The sequence below is a fragment of the Cyprinus carpio genome, unplaced genomic scaffold (genome assembly GCF_018340385.1).
Source record: "Cyprinus carpio isolate SPL01 unplaced genomic scaffold, ASM1834038v1 S000006643, whole genome shotgun sequence".
Lineage (NCBI taxonomy): Eukaryota > Metazoa > Chordata > Actinopteri > Cypriniformes > Cyprinidae > Cyprinus > Cyprinus carpio.
In genome coordinates, this window is record NW_024879270.1 from 1,195,523 (window position 1) to 1,209,594 (window position 14,072).

Sequence of the window (14,072 nt, forward strand, 5' to 3'; positions counted from 1 at the left end):
AAACAGAGACCGACATTCCGGGCGGAACGCTCATTTTCAAAGGAGAATAACTGAGTGTAGCATTGTTTTTCAGATAAACAAGTATGTTAACTTAGCTTGTTTCTCAAATATTTGCAAACATAATATGGTATTTTTATGCTTTAGTAGAGTAAAAAACTTACATACAGCACCTTTAAAAAAAAGTATGATTTAAAGTGCTGTATGATTATTATTACTATTATAGATTGACAGCCCTAGTACTTATCCTATAATATTTAAAAACACTCAAAGCAGGAACTGAACACTCCTCCCCCGTGAGAAAGGAGATCTTTTAAAGCAACTTTTGAGGAAACACTTACACAGAAACACTTTCCCTGTCAGACACCTGGCTCTTCAGTACATTGTGAGGTATGTTCTTACAATTTCAGTTTAAATTTTAGCATTACTTACTAGATAAGTTATTTATTTATTACTACATGGGAATCTTGTTATGAATATTAGGTTATAAATATAAACATATGAAAGATAAATGTGTTGAAGCTCAAAGGGTTGACTGGAATGCCAGGGTCTTGCACTTGATTGTCAAGAAATATACAGTACATGCTGATCAAATTTATCTTAAAATTGCTGTTAGTTACTTCAAATAATAGCAACTTTTCAATCAATAATTATAAATGGGCTGACTTTAACTAAAATTACTGCTTTCTTCTCTGCTGTGCTACTCAAAAGACAAAAGATTGTAAAAGATTTGTTGATTCTAACATTCTGAAGGAAGCAGGTTTTTTTAATACACAACAAACTGAAGCACCTTCAACAGCTTATCACACAACTTACTATACACATTTTTTGAAAGTTGAAGAAAAAATCAAAACCCCTGGCATGTTAATGTATTTACAAATGGCCACTGTTCATGCCCAAGCATTTACCTTGTTAAAATAGATGAGCAGTGTTAAAGTTATGTTTTATATTAATGTATGCAATTTTTGGAATGCAAGGCAACTTACAGTAAGACAAACTAAAACGTGACCGTGGTCATAAACACTGCTAAATTTAAATATTTGTCTGAGCAGGGTCCTCAGATAAGCAGACGTGTTCTGGTCTTAGGTTCACTTCTCTATAATTTAAATTAGTGACTTTTATGCAGCTGAACAGAGGGACTTTGACTGACATTAGACACATTTGCATCCACTGGGTCATTTGATGTGAACTTCTGGTAAAACACTCTTTTAGCAATTTCAAAACCATGGGTTCCATTTAGAGTGAGCACACATAATATATTGTTGAAAGCAGTGTCAGTTCAAATCATCTGAATGAACGAATGGGAAAGTGGTGTTAGAATGCAGATACATAATACATACCATGTAAATATCGAATTATGTGACAAGCTGCAAGACACATACATCTCATATGTAAAATATTTTGTTTAACACAACAGGAATTGAGAGATGCAGCTGGTAATTTTCTTCCTGATGATACTGACACACACATATGCAGATTATCCTGTATTAAAAGCTGTTCTGTCAGAAAAGGGTCTCAGAGATGGTAAGTTCTTCACATGCACATGAAAGTCACTGCAATGATTGCATCTATACATCATATTTACACTAAGCCAGTCTTGCACTCCAAACTCCACTCACCATTGTCTGGTTGAGGTGGACAAAAGTAAACTGAGTAATGCCCCCATTCACACTGCCAGTGACATGCAATGACAGCTAAATGATCCCATTAATTTTAAATGGAGAAAGCAATGTTAACTTATCGTCACATATACCCTGAACTCTCAGTTGATTAACCCAAACCTGGCTTACTTGTGGTATTGTGGTTTCAAAAACGTTTCTGTGAGTAAGTTCAGTCAACTCAGAGTTTGTTCCCGGTTAACACACAAGACATTCTCAATAGAGTGACGAATCGATGAGTCATCATGGAAACGGACGCTAAGAAAAAGCTTCTTTTGTCTTCTTTTGTTCAATGGTCATTTACATACTTACTGCATATCGTCACCTAATTGATAGTTGTGCAATCATTTTTCTTTTCTTTTTTTTTGTTTAATCTTCTAAGCACTGAGAATAAGAATTATATTGTTTGTTTGATGCTAATTATATAATAAGAAATACAACATATGTATTTTTATTATAGAAATACATTTTAGAAAAAGCAGATCCACGATGTGAGATGAGATGACAATAAAATATAATAAATATATTAGAATAAAATAAACCTTACCTTGCTATAATGTGACGTGACATACAGCCAAGTATGGTGACCCATACTCAGAATTCATGCTCTGCATTTAACCCATCCAAAGTGCACACACACAGCAGTGAACACACACCCGGAGCAGCATAATTAATATATATCGATAACTATTATATATGACAATAAATATAATAACATATTAGAATATTACCTTATATAATACTTAGAATAGTGATTTTTGATTAATATATTATACAACTATATATATATATATATATATATATATATATATATATATTTGATAACTATATTGTAATCATGTATAACACTATAAGGTCACACAATCTAACGTAATCTAACCCTGAAACATAACCTACTCCAGAGCAGGCTATGTTCAGGAATTAAGTTGCTTTGGCTTCTTACATACTCTGAGAGTTAACTCCGTTTTTGGAACCAAATGCTGAAAGCTGAGCGATGAAAAGTCCATTGCATTTGTAGTGGTTAAAATTACCCTTTTTATATTAAAAAAAGTTACTCACGGCAAACACATTCCCTCAAATGGTTAATTTTTAGTGGTTGTTAAGTTCTGAGACTTATTTTTTATTTTTATGGTATGTTACAAGAGCTGTGTTTTCTTGCAGTTGTGTTTGTGTTTCTTTCTCTGTTTTCCCTTTGGCTCCTCCTACTTATTAGTCCATCTGGCAGGTAGCTGATAGCAGTGTTAATTTTGACAGGAATTTTGCTTTAGTTAAAAACAAAGATTTTTCACCAAAATGCCAATCAATCCAAGACATAATTTATTCAACATAAATTTTTTTAGGATTAGTCTAACCCCATCTGACTAAATATCGTACTATTTTAGTCGACTAAATCTACAGTAATTTTAGTCGGCTAAAACCTAGTGGGTTTAGTTACAGTGCATTTATTTAGCATTTCTCAAAAATTTCCAAACTCATTATATAGATTTAATATTTAGGTTTTATCAAGATAGACACTGACTTAACTGCAGTGACACACAACATGCCTTTGTTAAAATTCAATTAAACCACTTCTTATAAAGAACAAGAACATGGTCTTCTTTTTTAATGAAAAGCCAGTGGTTATATAGGCTAATTATGCATTCTTTATAGCAACTTGCTTACCATATTCTTCATTCTTTCAAGCAGACATGTTTATTTCTGTAAATAAATTTAGATTAATCTTTGGGGCTACTAAAGGTTTTCAGTCAGGAGCAGTGCGTGATTTTCTGTCTTTCTTTTGTTGCTTGATTAACATCAATGACTCAGACAATAGCAACTAAATTAGGCTGCTGTCCCTTTAAAACCGATTGCACAGCTGCAATGGATGCAATATACTGATACACATTCTCCCTACTGTTTACGTTCACTTAAGATGTTATCAACTGTGTTTACATGAATACTTGTCAAAACTGACAATTCAGCATCATTTGGTGTGTAATTCTCCGTTCATGCAACACAAAACAGTACTCGTACGCTGTGAGACGCACTTTCTGTTTGTGTATGCTTCAGTGTCTGCGCTCTGAAAACTGGTGTTCTGTCGATTTGTCCCACCCTGTCAGATTTTGCTACCTCTCATTAAAACAGTGGGTAGTACAATTCAACAACGTAAAATGCTACCTGTAAAGTTACGGTTTATTAATGTCTAAACCTACCACAACCCTATACCTACCCTTACAGTAATGCAAATACAGTAATTATGTGTTATATTTGCGGTTGTAGCTGGAAGGGTTACAGCTACAGGAAACCAACAATTAATAATTTTTTCTACCTATTACACTGTTTTTATTCAAATCTACACCTACCCCAAACCTAAACCTACACTTACAGTAATGCAGATAATTAAATATTGTTGTTCAGCATGAGGAAAAGGATGCAATATTGATGTGCACATGCGCAGTAAACCCTGGTAGGAAAATCTGACAGGTAGGATAAAATGTCAGGACACCGGACCGAATTGAGTTCTCTCTTGCGTTGTCAGATTTATCTATATGTCTGCTCTTCTCTTACTTCCACATATTGACATTTTTGACCATTTTATGTGATGTGCAGCAAGTGTATGTTATCTTATGTCCCGCCGGTTCATATGTATGCATCTAACCTCCGACCGAGGGCAACCTCACTGAAGACGGCAGAACAGCAACTCCAACCCAGAACGGGAGGTCAGGAATGCAGAAACACCAGCCAGACAGACACAAACTGACATTAGGAACTGACAAAACAAGACAGGGTTAGCTCTCCTTAAATAGAGCCAGGTAACGAGCCGCAGCTGAAACTGATCAGCTCTCCGCAGCCGCACAGAGACACACCCACTCATGCACACACACTCACGGATGAGTCAGTGAACCCATGAACCGTGACAGTACCCCTCCTCCTAAGAGCACCTCTCAGCGCTCTCTGCCAACCTTACCCATTGATTGTAATCATCAATAAGGGAGTGATCCAATATGTTCCTGGCAGGGACCCAAATCCTCTCCTCTGGACCGTAACCTTCCCAGTCCACCAAGTTTTGGAATCTGCGTACCCTCCGCCTCAAGTCCAGGATACGGTTTACTGAATAAGTAGGTTCCCCTTCTATGAGGCACGGCGGTGGAGGAACCGGGGAAGGCTGATTAAGGGGAGAATGAAAAATGGGCTTGATTTTGGAGACATGAAACACGGGGTGAATTCTCCTGTATGCAGGAGGGAGTTTGAGACGGACTGCCACTGGACTAAGAATCTTAGTGACAGGAAATGGGCCAATAAATTTGGGAGCCAACTTATTACATACAGAGCGGAGTGAAATATTCATGGTAGAAAACCACACTTTTTGACCAACGACGTAGATGGGAGCCTTCGACCGGTGGCGATTGGCCTTAACCTTGGTGCATGCTCCCGCCTGAAGAAAGACCTCTTGTGCTTGTCTCCAGGTGTGACGACACCTCTGGATGAAGGCATGAGCTGAGGGGACTACGACTGCGGATTCCATACTGGGAAAAAGGGGTGGCTGGTAACCTAAACTACACTCGAACGGTGAAAGGCCCGTAGACGACACTGGTAAGAGTTATGAGCGTACTCAACCCATGACAGTTGCTGACACCAGGAAGTGGGATTCTGAGTGACCAAACATCACAACATCAATCAATCACAGCCTTAACCTTGTTAGGATCCATGCATACATTCAGACGACACAATATAACCCAGAAAAGGAACCGACTGTGCATGAAACATGCACTTCTCCGCCTTGACAAAAAGCCCATTCTTGAGCAGCCTCTGGAGCACTCTCCTGACGTGTTGAATGTGTTCCTGGAGAGAAAAAGAAAATATCAATATGTCATCCAGGTAGACATATATGAATTGGTCAACCATATCTCTCAACAGGTCATTAACAAGTGCTTGGAAAACCGCAGGGGAGTTAGATAACCTGAAGGGCATAACCAAATATTCAAAGTGCCCCCTGGGTGTATTAAATGCTGTTTTCCACTCATCCCGCTTTCTTATGCGGACCAAATGGTAAGCGTTAGGTAAATCCAAATTGGTGTAGACGAATGCCCCCTGCAACCGCTCAAAAGCTAAAGACATCAACGGCAAAGGGTAAATATTTTTTACTGTGATGTTATTCATGCCCCGGTAGTCAGTGCAAGGTCACTGGAACCATCCTTTTTTGTGACAAAAAAAAACCCTGCCTCTGCTGGAGAAGGACGAATGAGCCCGGCTGCCACAGAATCAGAAATATATTTCTCGTGTCTGACACGGTGGCAGGGTAGTGCAGGGACGCAATGGGCAACCTCACTGAAGATGGCAGAACAGCAACTCCAACCCAGAGATGGGAGGTCAGGAATCCAGAAACACCGGCCAGACAGAGACAAACTGACACTAGGAACTGACAAAACAAGACAGGTTTAGCTCTCCTTAAATAGAACCAGATAAATAAACTGATCAGCTCTCCACAGCTGCACAGAGACACACCCACTCACGCACACACAACACTCACGGATGAGTCAGTGAATCCATGAACTGTGACAGTCTCCTATGTTTACATTTGCAGTTAAGTGTGGAGATTAATGTTATGATTTACTGTTATTAGATTGTAAGCGGTTTGTTAATTACTCTATTGATTGATACTTTGTTTATTTGTACGCTGTAAGGAGGAGGGGGCATTTTAGTTTATAGCAGGGGTATAGCTGGAGGGCCAGTGTCCTGCAGAGTTTAGATCCAACCCCAATTAAACTTGCTGGTAGGTGTGTTGAGGCAAGTTGGAGCTATACAATGTGGTGTTGTAGATATTTATGTTTTTATGTGTTCAGTGTCTCAAATGACGGCCGTTTGGATACAAAACAAACTGAAGAGTACTGAATTCCCAGAGGTTCGGGGTGGGGTGGACATTGGGATCGGCACTGTCAACTATGCCATCTCAAAGTCAGTACACGGTACACTCACAAACGGTTAAACCAAATGAACAAATACATCACATGTGATGAACAGTAGTTAAAACATATGTATGTAAACTTACTCAATAATCTGTGAATCCGTTTTTTTTTTTTTTTCCAGCATACAGGTTGTGCATTGCAGCATGTCAGGCCCATCAATTGAATTTGAAAAGGGAACAGTTGTATCTGTGAAAGTCAGTAAACTCTCATTTGCCATCAAAGGCAGCTGGAAAACACAGTTTAGCATCATGTAAGTAAACCAGTGAATCACTGGAAGGAGGATGAAATCATTTGCAATAATATCAGTTTGACGGTTCAGGTGATCTTGGAAGCAAATAACATGTTCTATCAGAGGTGAACAGTAACAGAGTAAAAATACTGGTACATTTTTCAAGTATCTGTACATTAAGAGTATTTTTATTTTGAGAACATTCCAAAATACTTTTTACTCATCAATATTTCTTAAAAATATGTAATTCCTTGTCATTTTGAACTAGACAAATCATCGCCCACTCTGAGATGTGATATCTGTAAACTTGAAGTGAGCAACAGTTCTATGGTCAGAAACACCTTGCTGATGAACAGATAATTGTCAAACTAGTTCGAACTGATAGAAAGGATACAGTTACTTTTTACAGTTGTGGTGAACAGAATAGCATCTCAGAATCCCACCTTTCACAAAAGTACCACAACACATATGTGTGATGCTGATGATACAGGAGCCGGTGTTCTGATGTAGAACATGCAGGCACTGCACCTTGTTTACAAGCAGAGGGACGCACACATATGTGTCATAGTACTCTCTTGAATGGTGGCAGAGACTGGCTTGGAAGAGAAGAAATCATTCAATAAAAAATTTTAGTTTTTTCTTTTCACACGAAACATATTCTCTGGTCTTGAACGTGGTAGTTCCCTTGCTGTCTATGCAGGGTCAGAAAGCTTAAAAATCAGAAAAATCTTAATTTGTGTTCCGAAGATGAACAAAGGTCTCACAGGTTTGGAACTGCATTTTGTGGAATTCCTGGAATCACTCTACACTTAGAAACACACAAACTTGATTATAATTTTTCTATGATTGTTAGTTATGGTTTTACTGTAATTTTATGTTTCTCATGCCTATAATCAACAAATTAAAGGGATAGTTCACCTAAAAATTTAAATTCTGTCATTAATTACTCACCTTCATGTCGTTTCAAGCCCGTAAGAGCTTCGTTCATCTTCAGAACAGAAATTAAGATATTTTTGATGGAATCTGAGAGCTGTCTGATCCTCCCATAAAAAGCAATGCAACTGAAATGTTCCCAAGTCCAGAAACATAGCAAGGAGATCTGTAAAATAATCCATGTGACATCAGTGGTTCATCCACAATTATACGAAGCTACGAGAATACTTTTTGTGCGCAAAAGAAATAACGACTTTATTCAGCAATTTGTCTCCTCAGCATCACCCTGTACACAGTGTATGTTGTTCTGTGTCAGCTGCATCATGCCGGATAGGATACGCTGTTTCCGTTCAGATCATATCACAACAACGTAGGAAACAGCGTATCCAGCATGACACAGCTGACATAGAACAGCATACGTTGTTTACAGGGTGATGCTGAGGAGACGAATTGTTTAATAAAGTCAATTTTTTTGTGCAGAAATAGTATTCTTGTAGCTTCGTATAATTGTGGATAAACCACTGATGTCACATGGATTATTTTACCGATCTCCTTGCTATTTTTCTGGACTTGGGAACATTTCCAGTTGCGTTGCTGTCTATGCAGGGTTAGACAGCTCTCAGATTCTATCAAAAATATCTTAATTTGTGTTCCGAAGATGAACAAAGGTCTTACAGGTTTGGAAAGACATGAGGGTGAGTAATTAATGACAGAATTTTCATTTTTGGGTGAACTAACCCTTTAACCATTATGCTTTCACCATCTGCTATTCATGTCATTATACCTGGCAAGTTAAGAATCATGAAGTATGTTGTGTTTAATGTTTATGTACTGGATTTTACATTTTGTGCATTGTGCATTATACATCAATAAGATGTGTTAATAAGACATTTGCAACATCAAGGAGTTATGTAGTTCTTTGAATATGTAAAATTATTGTCTTTTGTTCTATGATTGCAGCCATAATGGTGGCTCATTTGATCTGGCCGTGTACAATATCAATATCAACACCCTCCTAGGGTTGGGGGATGAAGCTGGTCGACTCTCCATCACTACCATTTCCTGTTGTGATGACGTAGGAGGTGTGAACATTCAGTTCCATGGAGGTGCTAGGTAAGACCAGTTTTAAAACAAACTTTGGTTAACAAAACATAAAATACCTAGATTTGAAGTGCTACCTAAAGATATGCACAACAACTGTGAATATCTGTCATGACTTAATTGTGACTGCCACTAATGAAGCTGTTAATCACAGTCATAGTCGGCAATTTCCCACAGAAATGCACAAGATATTCCCCATTCATTTTAAAAGATCAAAAAACTGATAGGTAACCTCTGATAGGGAAAATGATTTGTTGATTTTACATTGGTCCTCGGTGGATCATAATAAATTCAGGGCATCATTAGAATTTGCACTTTAAATACTTTGCATTTTGATTAAAATAGAAACTTAAACTCTATTCGACACCATCATCTCGTCCATTAGTAGCAGTGGTGCTACTTCACTTTATCAGTCATCTACATCTGTCTTTGTTTAGCTGCATTAAGGCGACCATTATTTAAGAATTTGTCATCTTGAGCTTCCAGTATGCAGTTGAATAAGTGCGATACTCCATAAATTTTTATTATTATTTTTTTATTTTATTTTTTGTAGTTAATGGGAACGCTTAGTGCGTTCACTGATCTAGGACGACGTCTACAACACTAAGTAACACTTTGATGCTAGTTGGAGCTTGTTTCGATCATTACTATGACTAAACCCAGGCACGTTTCCCCTGTTCTTGATGAAGCTGATGACGCCGGCAACATGGTCACAATTGTTTTGGAGTTAACACCAGCTCTTTTAAAAGAAATGCTTACCGCAAAAACTTTTGAGGAAATTGCTTCGCTGAGGTCTGAGTTCCTCGCTGAAATATGTACCTCTATAGCTGCCCTTCAAGCCACCATTTCCAGTCAAGGCTCCAAGATTAAGGATATCAAATCTTCTTTGAACTGCGTGGATGAAAGGCTTGGCATTCTGGAGCACAAATGTCAGTCCCTGGAAAGGGATAATGAGGATTTAAAGTCTAAGGCAGATGATCTCGAAAACCGTTTATGGCGGAATAATCTTCGTATATTGGGTCCAGAGCACCTCCGAGACCGATGATTGTACACTTTCTTTGCATCTTAACGAGGGAGGAAATCTTATGTTTGTCACGGGGGCATGGAGAGTTGCACTATAAGGAATCCAAGATTTTGATCTTCCCTGACTTCTCTGTGGAACTCAAGAAATGACAATCAGTTTAAGTCAGTTAAGTCCAACCCACATGGAGCAGGTGTCAAATTTAGAATGTTGTATCCCTGCAGACCTCTCCTCTCAATCAACAGTGAATCGCACAGTTTTGACAACCCTGATGCCGCTTTGACATTTCTTACTACCGTGATTAAGCCCAAACAGTCCAGTAAGATGCAGATACAGGTAGCTAACTTACTAGCTACCTCTCAAACTCTGATGCAGGGAAATACTTCAGAATCCAAAGGTTGATGGTGGTCTTGCCCTTCCTAATTTCCTTTTTTACTAATGGGTAGCAAATATACACTCTACACCAGTGGTTCTCAAACCTCTCCTGGAGTACCCCCAGCCCTGCACATTTTGTATGTCTCCCTCATCAATCACACCTGATTCAACTCATAAGTTTGTTAGTGGAGACTGCAAGACCTGAAGTGGGTGTGTCAGATATAGGGAGAAATACAAAATGTGCAGTGCTAAGGGTACTTCATGGAGAGGTTTGAGAACCACTGCTCTACACTATTCTGGGTCCAAAGTCATTTTAGGCTCTGTGATTGGCTCCCAGCTCGGGTCAGTATTTAAGAAGGTTCTTGATCCCCAGCCTCACCAGCCGCACTTCAGTTCGGTCCTCTTACTGCTGTCTCATGTTTTCCTTACGGTAATTCCATAGTCCACCAATCATTATGAATTTGGTCCCAATTTCGGACCTATTTCAGCCTTCAACGTTTGCCAATGGTTTCACCTATTAATCATAATCCGGTATTCCCTCCCTCACTTAATGATAAAGCATTTAATATTTGGCAGAGAGCAGGTATCTCAGTTGTAAACAATATCTACATTGATAATATTTTTTCCCAGCTTCTCTCAGTTAACACAAAAATTCATTTTGTGATGTTCATTTTTTAGATACTTGCAGTTAGGGCTGTATTACTCGAGTCCGAGACAAGTCCGAGACGATAGAAAAATGTCTCGAGTCCGGACTCGAGTCCAAGTCCGGACTCGAAAAATACAAAACAAACTGGAAGTATTGTTGGTGTTTGCACTCGGACTTGTCTCGGACTTGGTCATTGGACTCGCCAAATGTTCTCGTTGGTCTCGACCGAGTCCAGCAAAAAAAAAAAAATAAAAATAAAAAAAGTTCTCCTTCACACCAAAACCACATTTGCATGTCGCGAGTGAAAACGTGTGGAAAACACTAGGCGCGCCCCTTTCTCCTTTTTCCCAAAGCACTCTGTAGCCTGCACATTATGCTCGCGCTCCAGTGGCGTCTGCTGCTAAGAAACCATGACCTGCTCTCCATGAAGACGCAGAAGTTTCAGCAAAAAATAAATGGATTTCCAGCACTAAAAATCCCTTGCAGTAGCTCTGCTAATAAATTCATTTTAAAAATGGCTATCCTTGTACAGCTGTGATCAGCTGTTTCTCCATCTTGGCTTAGCTTTCAATTTTGTTACGGGAAAGGATGTGCATGACCAGCGGCACACTTGCTGCGTTCTGAAAAGTTAAGATGTTTCTAATTTAATTTTCTACATGTTAGATTGTGTTTTATTTACGTCTACACCTATAGCCTTAAACTTACCAATAATGAAATACTTATTAATGTTGTACAGTATAGGGGTTGCAAGACTACTGATTTCTACTAGTCGATTTTTTATTTAAAAAATACTTGAGTTACTCGACTACTCGTGGTTCATGTTATTGTAAATGAAAACACATTAAATAGTTTTTTTTATCAATAAACGCTTATTAATTTATAGCCTTATGCAACATTTACATATGTAAATTTGCAAAACTTTATAATTATGACATTACATATTTACATTTTCATGTAACAGCCAGTATTTGTATCTGTAACAATCACAACATTTTTCGTATCTGCATCCGGATACAACGTCGTACAGTACTTGACAAGACCTTTATGACTTTTTATCTTTTTTTTTTCATAGTTATCACTGAACAAGTATGTCGTGTTAAACTAAAATAATTATTAATTTCTAAAATAATATTTATCATGCAAGCAGAGAGATGTCATGACAAACATTTAGTGATCATTTGAACACGACTGAATTAATTCAATGCGCACATTTTCATTACGCAAAACAGCAAAATATAAAGATGCAAACATGTAGAACAAGTAGAAAATGTATCCGTATCCACGTTGATTATTAGCCTACTCTTGAGAGAGAAGTGGTTTGGTTTTTGAGAGACTGAGACGCACAACGCGGCTGTTTGATTGGTGAGCGCGCTGTGCTTGTTTCATTCATTCGTTTCATATCGTAGCCTAAGGTTTAAATCATTGCCTTTTAAATATATACAAATAATATAACGTGTATGATGTATTATTATAGGTGATATTACTCCTGCCAAGCTCTGATTTCTGAGAGATGCACGGAGAGGAAACACTAATGCGCAGGGGCGTAGCACCAAATTTTGGGCCCTGGGTACAAACCATCTTGCTGGCCCCCGTACCAAATACCATAGTGATACCAATGGCCTAAGTCTCTCATTCTCTTCTCTTTCCTCTTCAGCTCTGTCCTCCTGCTCCTGACTACCTTCATCACATTCTTCACTTTCCCTCTCATCACTTATATGAATATCAACCTCATCTTCTATTTCTGCCTCTGCTACAAGAGGAAATAAGCAAAATAGGTACATTATTATTGTACACATTTAAACTTTAAAGGCATAGTTCACCCAAAAATGAAAATTCCGTCATCATTTACTCTCCCTCAAGTTGTTCCAAACCTGTATGACTTTCTTTCTTCTGCTAAACACAAAAGAAGATATTTTAAAGAAAGTCGGTAACCAAACGACTGATGGACCCCATTGACTTCCATAGTAGGAAAAAAAATACTATGGAAGTCAATGGGGACCAGCAACTGTTTAATTACCAAACTTCTTTAAAATATCTTCTTTTGTGTTTAGCAGAAGAAAGGAAAATCATACAGGTTTGGAACAATTTGAGGGAGAGTAAATGATGACAGAATTTTCATTTTTGGGGTAACTATCCCTTTAAAGTTTAAATGTGTACAATAATAATGTACCTATTTTGCCTTATTTCCTCTTAACATTTAAGCTCACCTTGTCTCACTGTCACTGCTTTCACCTGGCCATGATGAGGGCCTGCTGCTGCAGGGTCTGAAACTGAAATATATGGCTTCAAATGGTTGCTAAAATATCCTTTATTGTCACAATACCTTTTTTAAAGTGTAGGCTAAGTACAAGTTAATTGCTGATTATTTGTCTGTTTAAAATAAATGCAGACTATAGAATCACAGGGTACACTAACCGCCAAACTAGACATTCAGTCTTTGAATTACGTTTTAAAATAAGTAATTTTCAATCATTAAGATGTGCATTAAACTGAGAATCAATCCTGTACTTAATGTAAGAGCGTGCGCGAGCTAATTTGCATAACAATGTGGTAAAATAGGCGCTAACGATCTGTGTTTTCGCGGGTGTTAGATTTTGACAATGGAGGGAAAATATACAGTGTTTTTCATGTAAACTTCTGACTCTGGGGAGAACTGCAGCAGAAGAGGAGACCTGCGCAGCTGCCTGGAGTGGCAGTGTGTTGAGCTTGCAAGCTCCGCCTCCGTCTGAACTCACTCCCTGTTATTTACCCAGAAATATTGTTTGCTCGCTATGAAGGATGTGATACTATAAATTATTGGTATATTATTCAAATAGAATACGAACATAAATGTATGCTATTCTACCTGGAGTAGATATTTATGTTAAAACAATGTCAATGCTCGATGATGCATTTGGAGCTCACCTTTCTTTTCAAAGATCTGAGTGAGCAACTGCTTGCCCTCATTTGCCTTTCTCTCTTTAATCTTCTTTTCTTTTCGTTTTTGAGCCCCGATTTTCCTTTCTTAAGGAAAGACATGACTCTTCCCCTGTCTTCCTAGTTCATACCACGGCTAACTCCAGCTCCTGTCTCTAGAGGTGGGCAGATCGATACTAATATCGATAATATCAATACCAACGTTGGTATCGGTATTGATCGATACCAACGTGAAAATATCGATACTTAA

General features: G+C 38.2%; 1 protein-coding gene across 1 annotated transcript; it reads left to right on the forward strand.

Annotated features, from left to right (window-relative positions):
- Positions 1-270: 270 nt before the first annotated feature.
- LOC122144325 (lipopolysaccharide-binding protein-like) lies at positions 271-8,880 on the forward strand. Its single transcript, XM_042755146.1, has 5 exons — positions 271-387; positions 1,415-1,521; positions 6,479-6,590; positions 6,723-6,851; positions 8,724-8,880. The coding sequence occupies exons 2-5, from the start codon at positions 1,425-1,427 to the stop codon at positions 8,878-8,880; spliced, it is 495 nt and encodes a 164-aa protein (XP_042611080.1). The 5' UTR covers positions 271-387; positions 1,415-1,424.
- Positions 8,881-14,072: the final 5,192 nt, after the last annotated feature.